This window comes from Macrosteles quadrilineatus, unplaced genomic scaffold (genome assembly GCF_028750875.1).
Source record: "Macrosteles quadrilineatus isolate MER2022 unplaced genomic scaffold, UCM_ALF_1.0 Scaffold_1__1_contigs__length_201487025, whole genome shotgun sequence".
NCBI lineage: Eukaryota > Metazoa > Arthropoda > Insecta > Hemiptera > Cicadellidae > Macrosteles > Macrosteles quadrilineatus.
The window spans coordinates 33,435,625-33,453,133 of NW_026542594.1; the positions used below are offsets into that span (position 1 = coordinate 33,435,625).

General features: G+C 36.5%; 1 protein-coding gene across 1 annotated transcript; it reads left to right on the forward strand.

Annotated features, from left to right (window-relative positions):
• Window positions 1–3,906: 3,906 nt before the first annotated feature.
• On the forward strand, window positions 3,907–17,104 carry LOC128995847 (uncharacterized). The gene is made up of 5 exons (XM_054420872.1): window positions 3,907–3,939; window positions 7,560–7,764; window positions 13,465–15,076; window positions 15,225–15,438; window positions 15,644–17,104. The coding sequence occupies exons 1-5, from the start codon at window positions 3,907–3,909 to the stop codon at window positions 17,102–17,104; spliced, it is 3,525 nt and encodes a 1,174-aa protein (XP_054276847.1).
• The last annotated feature ends 405 nt before the right edge of the window (window positions 17,105–17,509 follow it).

Here is a 17,509-nt window from a genome sequence, read left to right on the forward strand (position 1 = left end):
GGATTTTAGTCACGATAACGAGCTGGTCTTATGCGAGGAAGTGGAGTGATTGTACATAATTGTTAACATAATACAGTATAGATATTTCATAGTCATATTCAATACACACGGCGACCAGTGAGTACAACACAAGACAGTGATATCACCGCGAACCGTACCTACTCAACGACTGACGGTTTGATTGATGTTTCCCACGGCAAAAACTATTTCTGATAATTATGTTGGAACTGTGGCTGATTAGTTATATTTATATTCTATGCATAATTTTGTCGTTAAAATTGTAATAACATGGGGTTTATCAGTAAAATATCTTTGTTATGATACTACTTTGTTACGTGCATAATTTATCTGTCGTTTTAAGTTGTTTGATGATTTTTTTCATGTTTTATGAGCCTTTTTACCATTTTTACATATTTTTTAAATATGGTGTTGTGGGTAATGAAACTGTTCGGAATTTAATGAGGAACCATATTTAAACATTAGTGTTTAACAAATAATAAAAATAAAGGAGCTAATTAGATAAAACCGGCATCATGTCACGTTAAACCTGCCTCCTACCAGGTCTGAGTTGGAGACCAAACACCATTGTTCTTTTGGGCCCGAACCATCTCATTTGGGCTCGGACTTGACTCGTGAACCCACCGGGACTAATGATCAGAGCCGGGACTATCTGTAATTGGACTCGTGAACCCAACTTTTAAAACCGGGTTTTATCCCTGCACTAATTGTGTGCCGCCTATCAGTTTGGTCCGCGGCTTATATAGTCTCGAGCTCGTGAACCCGATTTTTTAAGTCGCAGCCCAAATACCGGTTATTTCCGGATTCTGGGCTCGGACTACGATAGTCCCGAGCTCGTGAACCGCCCCTAAGAGGTACAGGTTCTGCTCCCGAGAGATTCTAAATTTTTATGATTATGGGAAAAGTAGCAACAACATATCTGATTACAGTTAAAATGGTTTTGGTTATGTATTAATAGGCCATACAAAATAGATTTAACACATTCACACATTAAAGATTAAAAAGTAGAAAATAATTTATAAATAAACAAACTTTTTAAAATACAACGTTTTTAAACGCACTAAACAGTAGAAAATAATTTATAAATATGTGGGGAGAATAAATACTTGAAAGATTAAAAACAAAAAAACGTGGGGCGCATGCAACAGATAATTTACAACTATGATCTTCAGCAATTGGACTATTATTATCTATGACATGCGCCCACGTTTTTCGTTTTAAATATTATGAGTATTTATTCTCTCAACATTTTTTAACATTATTTTATACTTTTTAGTGCGTTTAAAAACGTGGTATTTTAAATGGTATTTATTTAAAAAAATTTATTAGATTTAAAAGGACAATATACGAACATATGAAATTTGATTTAAAGTCATTGGAGCTGTTTTTTTAGTAACAGTTTTTTTTTTATTTGATGGGTTTAATGAGCAAATTACATAAGTTGAAATCCCTTTTGAACCGGGCAATCGGGAATGTACCATTTTGTTTAGAAATAAACCGGCTATAAAATACTAAATCCTAATAAAAATCGTTCGAGCTGTTTTTGTATATACAATTTTCTCGTAATTCTATAGTTTGTTTAATAAGTATAAAATTAAAATAAAATAAAAAAACCTTTTAAAAACTCTTGGAGATAAAAGTATTAGTACCCAAAAAACAAATTTAATCCAAATCGGACTAAAGGTGTAGTCTGTTAGTAGCTCTGTACACATCTACACACACACGCACACACACACACTCACACATCACTTTGAAAACCACTTCTTTGGGTTCAAGGGCACCCGAAACGGATAAATCCTCCTAAAAGGCGAATTAATGTTTTTGACTTAAACAATACTTACATTATATACTTTGTTAAGATACTATGTATCGAGGGAGAAAGAAACAAAACAACGATAGAGTAATATCCAGGGGACGAGTTTTAAAAGAGCCAGACCCTACTACGCTGAAACAACATGTGAACAATGCTTCTTTGAGGACCTTACTTCCCCAAATGTTATCAGAATGACGGATAATGACATGCACCTTAGGTTTTCAGGATTTCAATTTCAGGATGGTGGGCTTTCTTTGGTGTTATGTGTTTCAGAGAAAAACTGTCTCCATAACAGATGTCTTAAAATCTTACCTTAGGATAACCATCTCTCTTCTAACTTAATCACGTATAATCAACATTAAGCCTTTATAATTGATGTGTATTTAAATTATCTACAAACAGGTAATAAGGAAAGTTAAAACGAGAAACAACGCAAAAAGAAGACGGATGAATTTAGGAGAAGTCCGTTGTGGAACAAAAGTTTAATTGCTTGTACTGAATGAAATCAAAAAAGGTTTTGTAATTTCGTTACTTACTTCTCAATTACATTTGTTTTAAAACTGAAGGAACAATTCAAGTGAATTTTGTGTTATAACAACCTTATCATTTTAAGGTATATGAATATATAACTTTTCTAAATGTAAAAAACGTTTTGTAACTTTTTAATTGAAAGGTTCTGATGATTATTATTTAAACAATTGACAAGAGATGCAGATAGTGTATGATTAAATATTGAACTAAACCGGGCTGTTTTACTTTTTTAATTCTTTCATAAACTATTAGGCTTGTAAAGAGGGGGAAGTGATTTTTTGTCCTAGCCAGTATTAAAACTCATAGTAATTAATAGTGTCCATAATACACAATGCAATGATTTAAATTTTGACGATTTTGTTTGAGTGGAAATGTTTGGATCTACAACTTCCTGAAGGTGAGGTTGTTTCTTCTTCGTTAAGTAAAACCACCCAGGGTAGGCTGCATTGTATTGTATTTGCTGTCAAATACTTATCCAGACAAATAAGCGACATGCCCTTGATAGCATTGCAGCACAAGCAAGCTGTATCCAATTTCCGCTTATTTATACGTGAACAGAGCTGGTTTAATCTCGACGGTCCAAGTAGGGGTAATATGAGGGTATGAAGCCACTTTAGGTACGTTTTCCCCATAAGAATAACATGGTGGGCATTTTTTAGCCACTTTTTTTAAAATCCTGCCCACGGCCTATACACCCATAAATAAATGTTCTATACTATTGTACAACTCCATACAAATTTCAAATCCACATCCATTCACATGTATATTTTCAAAATCGTGCGAGGTTTGCACGCGCTCCCGGCCTATAGGCACTGCCGTGGTCAGGAGCAAGCTCCCGCTTCTTGCATCTCATCCCTAGTGCGCGGTGAAATGGCATCCTTTATGGAAATCCATAAGTTCTGGCTACTTGGGAACTCAACAAATCAACCATTTGACCATTTGACATACAACAAATCACCCTTCCTCTTAATCACCCTTTCTACCAAATACATGTCTTTATACTTGGTATTTAACAATCCCTCTTTATAGAACCCTCCCCTGATTATGAATGAATGAATGAAACAATGCTTTATTTACATGATCTAAGTACAAGTTTTACAATACATTTCCATAGTATAACCAGTTCATGATTCACACAGCAGGCTCGCATTTTTCCAACTTGGTCTTATAAGACCGTCAGCCGGGTTGGCAAACACATTGTAAATACTAGATAAAACAAGTACAGTACACTTTTATACATTCAAATTACCTTTCTGATGTACCATTAGGCCTATTTCAATTAAAAACATTTTTTTTATTTATTTATTTTTTATGTTTTTTTAATTCTATACATTTATACATATATTTGTAACTTATAAATTTCTTAAAACTAGAGAGTGCTCAGAGCTTGAAAAAGGTTAATAATTAAATTCTTGTATAATTACCCACCTGTACCGCCAAGCTTGCTGTAGGAATCGGGCAAGCCGCACCCAATCAGCCCCATTCAACAAGGATATGAATGTATCCCGGGACAAAACCTCTAATCCGAACCAAAAAATTCTAAAATGACGCAGTATCGGGCACTTGGCAACGAAGTGGTAAACATCCTCTACTTCCCCCAAATTGCATAACGAACAGTTTTGATTTTGATTTTGTATCCATGGTTTATAATTTAAATATAATAATTCACCTCTACACTTGAGAGTCCATTTAATTGTATTAAAATCCAACTTTGAAAAAATGTAACCATTATCTTTCAAATCCAAACTAAGTGATTTATAAATAGCATGATAGCGAGCATTCATGGCTGTCTGAAGGACACGCTGGCGATTGTTATCATGGACCGCAAACAACAGCTGACCCAACTGATATCTTGTTTCACTAATATCATTTTGTTCTACTGATAAGTGCACTGATAAACTTTCTGCTAAACTCTTCCATTCCCTATACCAAAATATCTGTTTTCTTATAACTTCATTAGCTAACAATTTTGGTAAACGTGATTCAGGCATATTTAATACTTTCAAAACATATTCAAAGTGAAGTTTCAACGTATGAATGAAAATTGGGTCTTGGTCTGTTTCTAAGTATATAATGTAATTAGGTGTGCATTGAGGTAAACAAAAAACCTTTTTGACGAAAAAACGTAAAAGTTGTTCAACTTCATTATACAGTTTAAAACCCCAAACTTGTGCGGCATAACACATTTTTGATCTTACTACGGAGTAAAATACTCAAATTTTAACAATACTGAAATGTCTTTATTTTTAAAAACCTTTGACCATAACGAATTTACTGCATTTTTTGAGGACGTAAGCTTTTGTTCAAAGTGTTTTTGGAAAGAAAACTTTGATGAGAAAACCACCCGAAGATACTTGTAAATGTTTACACACTCTATTAAATTTTCTTTATAACGCCACCGCTCGTTTGCTCGTAAGCCGCCCTGCCGCCACCATTCCTAAACACCATAACCTTGGATTTGTCAAGATTTACTAGCAAATTCCAATCCTCACAATATTTTTGCAGATCATTTATCATTAATTGTAAACCCGCCGCCGAAGGTGACACCAAAACAATATCATCCGCGTATAACAGAACTTTCACTTTGAAGTTTCCAAAGATGCACCCACCCCCTAGAACATCATGTAGGTCATTTAAAAACAATGAGAATAACAAAGGACTCCCTAAACATCCTTGCCTCAGGCCTTTTGTTGTCTCAAAGCACTCTGACACACCTTCCTTACACCATACATCTGCTGACGTACCATTATAGCAACTTTTTAATAATCTTATTATCTTTGAAGAAATTCCAATTGTATAGAGTTTATAAAACAACGAGTTTCTGTCAATCCGGTCAAAGGCGGCAGAAAAATCTACAAAAAAAAAACAGTATAATTTGCCTTTTTTGACTGAGAGCCTTAGATTAATCATATTAGAAAGAGAGAAAACGTTATCTACTGTAGAATAGCCTTTACGAAAACCTGCTTGGTATTCACACAAAATATTTTTATCTGTAACCCACAATTCTAACCGGTTTAATATTACACCCATAAACAACTTAGCCACAGCATCCATAAAACAAATACCTCGATAATTAGACACATCTCCAATATCCCCTTTTTTATGTAGTGGATAGACAATTAACTTCTTAAAACTTTCTGGAACCTCTCCTGTATGTAAAATTTTGTTAAATAATTGAAATAAAATATCTGTTAGCCTCATTGGTCAAAATTTAAAAAACTCATACGGTATGCGGTCGAAACCAGCGGCTTTATTTACTTTTGATGCCTGGATAGCTCGAAATCGAACCCTCCCCTGATTAAATAACCATTTTCATCTTTCAAGATATAAGTTACAGGCTTTGTATTCTTTACTTCTGCTATTGTAAATAGCTCCCCTGTCCAATTTGGGGTATACCCTTTACTAAACACATGTTTAAACTTGGAAATCCTTACACTATCACCCACCTTATATCTTGGCTTTTTAATTTGCACTTTAGAAGTCAACCTCTCATGCCCATATTTACTATTTCTTAACACTCACTTGGTTAGGCTTCATTCCTCTAGATCTATGTACCTTATTATTATATTTTATAATTAACTTTGGAAGTTAATCTAACCATTTATAACTTCCCTGAGCACTAAATTCCCTGTATAACCAATTCTTTAAAGTGCTCTGGAACCTCTCCACAATTGCAGCCTTAATTGTAGAAAAAGTGTGATAGTGATTAATATTTAGTTTTTTCATTAGTTTGCTAAAATATTGATTAAAAAATTCTTTTCCATTGTCAGATTGAATGTTTAACCCCCTTTGGTGGAATGGTCTTAATGGCTTCTGTAACCATCAACCCTGTCTTATTCTTTAGTGGAGCAGCATAAGCTTTTTTAGAAAATGTATATATTAAAGTTCAAATATATTTATTGCCAGAATTCTCTCTAGCATAGTTTTGCATATCAATTAAGTCTATTTGTACGGTTTCGTTTATACCCAATACGTACTTTAAAAGACCTTCGAATAAAATTCTTTCTTGCATGCTTATGAAGTTCGTATGCAATTTCATTAATTTCTTATAACATCAGTACTTACTTTAACTGTAAATATTTTACCATTGGCCCCAATCAATAGATTATCTTCTTTTCTTTAAAATACATAATTTTCTGGTGTATATGGTCTATTATCTATATACTTAAATCCACTCAAAGATGTGGGGTCGGCAACTAATAAATCAGGATTGTATTCCATCAAATTAAATTGTTTTCCTGCATATACAGATGTTGATCCATCAAAATGCATAGCTTGTGACTTTAGACAAATGTCATCCAAATATTCCCCCTCTGGTAGATTCCTTATAAATTTTTTTTGGCATCCCAACATTTTTCTTTTTTATCAAAAGTTATAGTCTGTTCTTTTGTAACACAATCAGTGTCACCAATGGCAGGTTTAACACGTACTAACCTTTTATTATAAAAATCCCAATAGCCTGCTTCCAAAAGTACCTGCCAACAATCACAAATTTTATGTTTCTTAGCATTTTAAACACCATTCTCTGATTCTAAAAATTCATTATTATTATTGTCTTGTACAAAGGTACCATCTTTTCGTATTAAAGTCTGTTGAAAAGTGGGCACATTGTAAACATATATATATTTTAATTAAATTCACAAATTTCATTCCTACTTATATTTTAAAAATAAATCATATTAGGCCCATTTAAAACTTGCTAATGATTCAAGTAAATACAATTTTACAATTTTCTAATACAAAGAGACATGTAGAATGGCACCGACGAGTCTACAAGTATCATATTCAAGGTCCCGGGCAATGTACGCACAACCTGACGTCTACAGTGAACTGCTGATCGAAGTGGCAGCCAATTACAGCATTGAGTACCAAAGGGATAATCTATGATTGGGCACTGTAGGTGGGGTTAATTTCAATTATAGGAATTGTCCAATCGAAATCGATCACTACTTACCATCTTTTGTATATTTACCGTCTTGTGACTAACAGTATAAGCGTAAATATATGTTTTAAGTGTTATAAGACGTATCTTTATTTAATTTCCGTAATTATGGGAAATCTAAAAAAGGAAGGGACAGGAGGAGTAAGATGGCATCAGTCAGGAAGAAGATTTGCGAGGCTTAGGACGGGGTCGGATCGAGTAGGCCCCATTTAATATATCATAATTGGTAAAATCTGCCACCTGAATCCGTCCTAGGCCAAACGTCTTCACCAACGCAGCCCACGCCGAGAGAAGAGGTTCCAGGGGGTCGTCATCCGCCATCGAGGACCAGGATCAACCACCACGACAACGGAGACAAGGGGAGGCCTGGATATCACGAGACGTCACCTCGGAGAATCATCTACCCTCAAGATCTTCTCCTCGATATGCCAAAATTCAATTATAATTCCCAGGACTAAAGGTTAGAAGAGAGAAGAGAAATTTAAATAAAAGGGGGCTAGATTATAACTTTAAATATACCAATTCAAGCATATCTTAAAAATAAATTATAAACCTAAATAATCGATGATATAAATCATAAATAATTATAAATAAATAATTTCCTGCTAATTAAAAAGAACAGCGATATAGCCCTAAAGGTTAAACATGTAAAATAATGTATTTGATATAACTAAGTTCTCATTTAGTATTTCGTTTTCAAACGAGTATTTTTGATAGTTTGCTAAATGTGAATAGGTAGTCTTTGTGTAAGGGTTGTGTAAGGGTGTAAGGGTCATAAAATTTGTTAATATTTATAATCAAACTAAACCCTTACTAGCAGAATCGCCTTGCCAATTCACCGAAGTTAAGTTCAAAAATGTAAACATAACAAATTAGCAGATGACACAAGTTCAGAAACAGCTGATCTTGTGGTTCACCGCCGTACCACCGGGTCGCGCACATGCCGCGCATCAGTCGCCCGCGCCTGCGCAGGGACCCCAGCTACAGCGCTGGGATAACTCTTTCAAGCACAGTGTTACATTTATGTAACGGACTTTTTGACTTTTTTGCTGCACGGTGTTACATCTTTGTAAAGCGAGACATTTTATTTTTTGTAGACAATACTACTAGCGCTATGCGTCTGGAAACATTAAATGTTAGTACTATGGACCTTTGCTAGGTGGCAGCACCATCCATTTGTTTACACTCTAACAAATAACTCCTAGAAAACAGCTGTTCCTGGTGAAAGACTCGTGCCCAAGATCCCGTCTTTATTTTTATGCAAATGAAAGATATGTTGTTATTGATTATATGATTACTATGCTGTTTTGTAATGTACTGTTATAATAGCGTCCCTTGTAATAGTTTGGAGTCATAAAATCAGTAAACTAGAATGTATTTTGATTTTTCAAAGTGCGTTACTCAAATGTAACACCATGCAGCTCAGCGTTCCAAATATATCTATCCATAAATAATAAATTAACTAAAAAATCCTCCAGAAACTTAATTTTAATTGCGTTTATGCATTTTTAAAAATAATATGACATTATAAATAGGTTTTGTCATATTTTTGGCTCGATATTGATAGTTTTTTCTTATGTCATTACAATTTAGGATAAAGTTTTGGCATATTGGAACATTTTTTTATTGAAACCCGCCTTTATATTTATATTTATATTACGTAAATATAAATTGGCCATTATATACTTTGTTTTGGCTAAGTAACTTTTACATTTTATAATTTTTTTTACATTTATCTGTGTGTGAATTTTCTTTTACTACATTTATTCAGGTCTCCATATGATGTTGTAATGCTTTATATTGAATATGTGTAAAATATATACTTTCTTATATTGTAATTTGCATTTTTATTTATGATATACCCTAAAAAACCCTCCAACTTGATTTTTAATATTTAGGGGATTTAGGGGATGTGGTAAAATGTGGTGGAGCAAGATCCTGATAAAGTATGATTTCAGCTCTTTGTCGAGGATCAATCTCATCCAACAACTGAGGTAGAAAGTGCTGAAGAAAATCTAGATATAAATCACCATTCAGATTTCCTTCGAAGATATGAGGACCAATTAACCTATCTCCAATCACACCTGCCCACGCGTTGATCCCAACCCTTTTTTAAAAAGAAGCTTCTCTGGAGGCTTTTGGGTTATGCATGTTGTAAATATTTATCACACCTTCTCTGGTAAAAAGGGATTCGTCAGTCCATAGTACTTTTTTAAGGAAGTGATATTCAACAATATCACGTTGGAGAAGCCAGCGGCAGAACTCCTTTCTGGATTCGAAGTCACGAGGCTGCAATCCTTGGAACTTTGCAAAATGATACGGATGGAAGTTATTGTCCTTAACACTTTATGTACTTTCCACTGGGACATACCTACTAGTTTCAAGGGCAAGCTGCCTAAGACTAGCAGTAGGAATATCCATAACTCTCTGAATTACACCCTCTTCAGCTGCAACATCATCATGCACAGGTCATAAGTCATAAGTCATAAGTCATAAGTCATTTATTTGGCCAGATTTACATGTATATTTACATGTAATCAATTCATGAACCATGAATACCATATGCCCATGACTACCCATCAGCAATAAAATCACGGACACGGTAGTAACACTTGGACACCAGAGTAGTGGCGAACTACCGGTTTTACCCCACTTGGGGCACGTTTTCCCATAAGAAATAACATGGGATCATTTTTTGGCCACTTAAACCAAAAATCCTGATCTTTGCCTAAATATCCCTATATAATTGTCAAACCTTATTTCTTACTTATTCCCCACAAATATATTCGATATTAAGCTAAAAAAGCTATTTCTTACATTTATTGACCCTTACAAGTGTAAATGTAGAGTAGTGGTGAACCCAGAAAGATAAGTCACTTTAGGCACGTTTTCCCCATAAGAATAACATAATGAGCTTTTTTTGACCCCTTTTTTAAAAATCCAGCTCTTGGCCTATACAAGCCTATATAAATGTTCAATACCATTGTACAACTCCATTACTATTTCAAATCCATATCCATTCACATGTATATTCTTAAAATCATCAACTTGGCAGTGCGAGGTTTGTACGCGAACTCGTGCGCGCTCCCGGCTCATGGCGTGCTCCCGACCTATGGTCAGGCTTCTCGCTCCCGACTCATGGTCGGTTTTCTCGTCTCTAGTGGTAGCTCTTGATTAAGCCTTGGGTGGGTGACCTCCCGTTGAAATAATTTCTAGTTAAATTGTTTAAAAGTGTTTAATTTCTAGCTAAAAATTTTGAAAATTTCACAATTTCTGGTTTAAAAATTTTGAAATTTTCGAAAAGTCTATAAATAGAAGTGAAATTCGGGTGATATTTCATTCTGGACCATGAGGCCCACCTGTCAACACTGCTCCGTGTCGCTCTCCACCAAAAGTAACCTGATTCGCCACTACAAGGTAATACATCAAATGAAGGTGAAACTGTGCAAGGTTTGTGATTTAATCTGTGATAATAATGTGGCTCTAAAGTCGCATATATTACAAAGACACAAGAGTTGTAATTTTTGTAAAAGAAATGTTGTTGGACATTTTAAAAGACACACCAATTCTTGCATAAAATGTCCATACACAATGATAAAATTTGTTGGTGAATCGATTAGAGCTGACCTTGAAAGTACTCTGAAGTCTTGTCCTCTGCCAATAAAATGGACTTTAGTTAGGAGAATCAAATTTATAAAATATTCAATGGATCAAAATGGAAAATTAGTTAATGAAAAAGAATGTATTGCAGATTTTAGAGGCCTTACTACCTTAACTATTGAGAAGAGAGATTTAAAGCCTCAAATTGAAAATGCACTTTTAAAGATTGACGCTTCCATACACAAATATCAAGCCCAAGGCAGTGGATGGATATATGACCATACTAAATATTGGCAGCTGCATGTTTATAAATATAAGCCCCTAACTCCAAAGTCATATATTCCCACACCAAAAAGTATTCAATAAAAACATGCAGTTTTAAATATTAAAAATGCTGACAATAAATGCTTCCTTTGGTCGATTTTAGCAGCTTTACATCCAAGGAACTCTAATGAACATGCTGAAAGGGTTTCTAATTATGTACCCTATGAAAGTCAGTTGAATATGACAAACATAAAGTATCCTGTGAAAATATCTGATATAGATAAATTTGAAACACAGAATGATATAAGTATTAATGTATTTGGGGTTGAATATGATAAATTTATATATCCATTAAGAACAACCAAACTAAATAGTAATATTCATGTAGATCTATTGTTATTACAAGAAGGTCGTAAATCACATTACTGTTTCATTCGTGATTTTGATAAGTTGTGTTCGCAACATTTTTACACTAATGATATATTAGAACGTCACACAATATATTGTAAAAACTTTGATGCTCAACGAGTGGAAATGTCTAAACAAGATACATTACAATTTAAAAACTATAAATATCAACTTAAAGCCCCATATGTGATTTATGCAGATTTTGAATGCTTTATAAACTCTAACAACCATACTCCATCTGGATTTGCATTTGTTGTAGTGAAAGAGTCTAAGATTATTTCTGAAGAGTTGTACAGTGGTGAAAATGTTATGGATGTGTTTTTTAAAAGATTATTTGAGACTTATGATTATATTAAAAGTCAAATGGCGATATATATTCCCCTGGTAATGACTCCAGAGCAAGAGGCGTCTTTCCAAAACTCGACACATTGTCATATTTGTGAAAAGCCCCTATATTTTGATAGGGTGAAAGATCATTGCCATTCATCTGGCCAATACCGTGGAGCTGCCCACAATGATTGCAATTTAAACTATAAAGTAACAAAGAAAATCCCAGTATTCTTCCATAACTTGAAACATTATGACGGACATTTAATAATGCAACACTTGGGAAAGTTTGCACAGTTTAATCGTAAATTAAATTGCATAGCCAAGGATATGGAAAAGTACATTTCATTCTCTATTGATGATTTAGTATTTTTAGATTCCTATAACTTTTTGTCCCTTCCATTATACAAATTAGCTTCCAATTTAAATACATTTAGATTTATAGACAATCCACTACTACAACGTAAAGGTGTATATCCCTATGAATATATGAAGGGACCAGATAAGTTCGCAGAGTCTCTACCCCCAAAAGAAGCATTTTACAGTACTCTAACTAAAGAACATATCTCTCCCAATGAATATGAACATGCTAAAAATGTCTGGACCCATTTTAATATAAATAATTTACAAGAATATCATGATTTATATCTTAAAACAGACGTATTGCTACTGGCTGATGTCTTTGAGACATTTAGAGACCTGTGTTTAAAAGATTACAAACTTGACCCCGTACATATGTATTCACTCCCTAGACTAACATGGGAGGCCTGTCTTAGAATGACCGGTATAAAATTACAATTATTTCAAGATTACAGAAAGAAGGTAGCAAGATTAGTTACTCTGCACTTAAATCAGATTCTTGACTTACCCTCAGTAAATCACACCTCAAAACAAATGAGAAAATTTGTAAATTTATATAATGAAAACATTCAAGCACTCAAAGGCTTAAATAGTGAAATTGCTACAAAAAATAATCACCTTTTGTCTGCCATGCTTTTGAGAAAACTGGATAGTGATTTAAGGAAACGATTTGAGATTTTTCGTGCAATTAATAACCCCACTGACAGTGATGGTGATAACCCTGCCTTACCTAATGTGACTGAGTTAATTCAGTTTCTCACTAAAGAATGTAATCAAATTGAAGAAGCAAACCTCCACAGCAGTCATAATGTGAAAACAACATCTGATAATTCATATATTAACTCAAGATTCAACAAATCATCGGTAGGTAATAAGGTGTCTATGCTGACTTATCATTCTGTTGATCAAAGCAAATCCTACCCTAAGTACACTAAATGTTTTGTATGCAACAAAATTGATCATAATGTGTATACATGCTCGGTCTTTAAAGATAAGGATCCTAAGGCCCGTTACCAGATCGTAAAGGAGAATAAGCGGTGCACATCGTGTTTAGGGAATCATCTACTGAGTGACTGTAAATCTAAGTCGAGTTGTTACACATGCCATCAGAATCATCATACTTTATTACATTTTTATGGTAAACCTCGTCAATCATCTAACCAGGCTACGCCTCAGACTTCAACTCGTGATTCTTCCTCAGCTCATCAAGAAAATTCATCATCTCAAGTCTCATCGGCCCTGACTAGTCAAGAAAGATGTTCCACAACACATCATCCCTCAACAGTGTTGTTGGGCACTTTACTTGTGAAGCTGGTATCGCCCACCGGAGTTAGCCATGTATTTCGAGCTCTCGCTGACTCTGGTAGTCAATCATGTTTTCTCACAGAACATGCTGCTCAACTTTTATGTGTCTCACGCACAAAAAGTGCGCCTAGTGTAGTAGGCCTCTCTCAAATACCTACTCGATGTAAAGGTGCCACTTCTCTCAAGGTAGAGACATTGAATGGAAAAACTATCTCTACTGACTCAAACTTTTTAATTCTTGATAAAATATGTGTTGATTTACCCCACATGCCAATATCCTCTGGTGTCATTGAGATGGTAAATTCTTACGTTTTGGCTGATCCCATGTTCCATTTACCTGGTGGGATTGATGTTCTTTTAGGTGGATCACTTTTCCTTCTCATGCTCACTCAAGCAGTTCACAACCTCGGGCCTAACCTACCAAGTTTAATAGGCTCACACTTTGGATTTTTGGTAATGGGTGACGCACCCTGTGCAATCAAGCTTGATGATGACACTAGCTCTCACATGTCAACCATGCTTTTGGCAGTCAATGACATTGAACTGCACAATTCTATCCAGCGGTTTTGGCACCAGGAAGAGCCATCAGTCGCATCGAAGCAATCAGATGAAGATAAAATGTGTGAAGAACACTTCCTCTCCACTCACTCTCGGGACCAATCTGGCAGATATTGCGTCCGACTACCGTTCAAGACTGAACACCCTGCTCTAGGAAATTCTGTCTTTGCTGCTGAGAAAAGACTACACGCACTTCAGAAAAAGTTTAAGGCTCAACCTCAATTCAAATCTCTATATTTCGACTTCATGTCTGATTATTCGTCTTCGGGTCATATGGAACTTGCTCATAATGTTGACTTATCTTCCCCGCATTACTATTTACCTCATCATGGGGTGTTGAAGGAATCAAGCAGTACCACTAAACTAGGTACTGTGTTCGATGCTAGTGCAAAAACCTCCAATGGTACATCTCTCAATGATATTTTGCTTACAGGAAGAAAAATGCAAACCAACATTTGTGACTTGTTGCTCATGTTTAGAACTCATAGTGTAGTTTTTTCATGTGATATAAGGCAGATGTACAGACAGATTAAAGTCCATCCTGAGGACCAGAGGTTTCAGTATATCCTATGGCATACTCGTCCAGATCAACCACCCTCTACCTTCAGACTTACCACAGTAACCTATGGAGTCAATTGCTCACCGTACCTCGCAATCAGGACTTTGCACCAACTTGCCAATGATGAAGGCGACTCGTTCCCTGAAGCGGCAGAGATTCTTCGAATACAAACCTTCGTTGACGATGTGATTTCTGGTGGAGATTCCGAAGAAGAAGCTTTAAGACTCCAGAGACAACTCATCGCCCTATTAGCACGTGGAGGCTTTGAGCTAAGGAAATGGACTTCCAACTCCAGTCGACTTCTTCTAGATCTTCCAGATGGTCATCGAGAGACTCCGGCGTTCCTTCAAGATAGTTCACAGCCTCATCACACCATTTTAGGCATTCACTGGTCTCCAGTTACTGACTGTTTTACATACAATTTTAATTTTTCCGCAAGCGCAACTACAAAGCGTCAGGTGCTCAGTGTGATTGCACAAATATATGACCCCTGTGGTTTCCTCTCCCCAATTGTGATGTGGGCAAAACGTTTTATGCAGCTCTTGTGGACCAAAGGATTGGATTGGGATCAAACACTTCCCACTGCCCTACTCTAAATGTGGCAAAGTTTCACTTCATCTACAGACAGCCTGCGAGAGATTTCAATTCCTCGAGCTTTTCAAGTGTCACGAGCATGCACTACTGCATTACATGGCTTCTCAGATGCCTCCGAGAATGGTTATGCTGCAGTTGTTTACTTGCGCTGTGAACTCAGTGATGGGACTGTCACAATCAGGCAGATTATGTCAAATACTCGGGTTGCTCCCTTGAAAAACTTACAATTCCACGCTTGGAACTATGCGCCGCCCATCTTCTTGCCCAGATAGTAGCCTATGTGGTTTCTATTTACAAGATAAAATTAAAGATTTCATCCATCATTCTCTGGTGTGACTCTACTATCACCCTAACTTGGCTGCAGACACCACCTCATCGATTGAAGACCTTTGTTGGGAACAGGGTTACGCAGGTGCAAGAATTAGTACCTAATCATTGCTGGCGACACATATCCAGTGAATATAACCCCGCTGACTGCGCGTCACGAGGTATCCTCCCATCAGAATTGTCTAACCACGAACTTTGGTGGTCTGGTCCCCCATGGCTTCAATATTCGAGTGAATCTTGGCCATCCTCAAACTTTACTCCTCTAGATATTACAAAAACAGGAGAAGATAAACCTCAGTCACCTACCACTCTGATATCTACGATTAAACCCACTCAAGAATGGGAACTCCTCACTAGATTTTCTCACTTCGGCAAACTTACACGAGTGATGGGTTACATTTTACGATTCATCTATAACCACCAGCACTCGAAAAGGTGCTCAGGCCCTCTCACCTCATCTGAGTTAACTCAAAGTCGACTGACAATCTTCAAGAAGGTTCAAGAAACGGTTTTTGGAGATGACATTACAGCGTTGAAGAACAACTCATCTAAAACCACTTCATCACTTCGGCGTCTCCATCCTTTCATTGATAAATCAGGTTTACTTCGTGTTGGTGGACGACTGAATGCATCTCAACTTTCAGAAGACGTTAAGCATCCTATAATTCTACCAAAGAAACATCATGTGGTTGACATTCTTATTGATTTCTATCACAAGAAACATTTGCATTCAGGGCCTCAATTAACTCAATCCCTTCTAGCTCAGAGCGTTTGGATTCTTTCTGCCCGCAGTGCAATACGCTCTCGAATTTTTAAGTGTGTTGTCTGCTTTCGACACAAACCACATAATACAATTCCACTGATGGGTGATCTCCCAAAACCCCGAGTGACACCTTCCCGTCCATTTCTCAACACGGGGCTGGACTACGGTGGTCCTTTCAACATCAAGGTACATAACCTCCGTTCAATACGTTTGACAAAAGCGTACATCTGTATCTTCGTCTGCCTTGCAACAAAGGCTGTTCACATTGAAGTAGCTACTGACCTATCAACTGATGCCTTCATTGCTGCACTAACTCGTTTTGTGTCAAGACGTGGCCTCTGCAAGAACATATATTCGGACTGCGGGACAAACTTCGTTGGTGCTAATAACGCCTTTCAAGCTCTCTTCAAGTCAGCTGAACGAACATCTCTTCTTGAATTTTCCTCAAACCAAGACATTACCTTCCATTTCAACCCCCCAGCTGCTCCTCACCAAGGTGGTCTCTGGGAAGGAGAAGGAGCCGTTAAGAGTGCCAAGCATCACCTCCGCCGTTTCATCGGCGAACATGTCCTAACCGTCTCAGAGTTCATGACCCTGACTACTCAAGTGGAGGCGATACTTAATTCGAGACCTCTCACACCAATGTCAAACGACCCTTCAGATGTCACTGCGCTCACTCCAGGACATTTCTTGGTCGGAGCTCCACTTGTCTCTGTTCCTGATGAAAATCTGTAAGAGGTTCCTGATAATCGCCTGAAACACTGGCATTTGGTCAAGGCCCTAAATCAACGCATCTGGAAGAGATGGCAACTGGAGTACATTCACACCCTTCATCAGCGTGTTAAATGGAATGAGCAAAATACCAATCTTCGCATTGGTGACCTCGCCTTAGTACATCAGCCTACTCCTCCTCTTTCTTGGCCGTTAGCTCGGATTGTAGGTGTCTCCCCTGGAAAGGATGAGGCTGTACGGGTCGTCCACTTGAAAACTCAACAAGGACTCTTGACTCGACCAGCTCACAAGGTTTTTCCTTTGCCTGCTTATCAAGAGTAACTTCAAGAAATTTAATTTGTAAGTAGTATTTTCTCTCAACCACTTTGGAAAGAAGATTTATTTTATTGGAATATTATCTTTGTGTTG

Coding starts and splice junctions, on each gene's coding strand:
- LOC128995847 (XM_054420872.1), top strand. CDS start 3,907: ATGACGCAGTATCGGGCACTTGGCAACGAAGTG. Junction 7,765..13,464: donor TATAATTCCCAGGACTAAAG/GTTAGAAGAGAG, acceptor ATTCTTCCTCAG/CTCATCAAGAAAATTCATCA. Junction 15,439..15,643: donor TTACTTGCGCTGTGAACTCA/GTGATGGGACTG, acceptor ACTTGGCTGCAG/ACACCACCTCATCGATTGAA.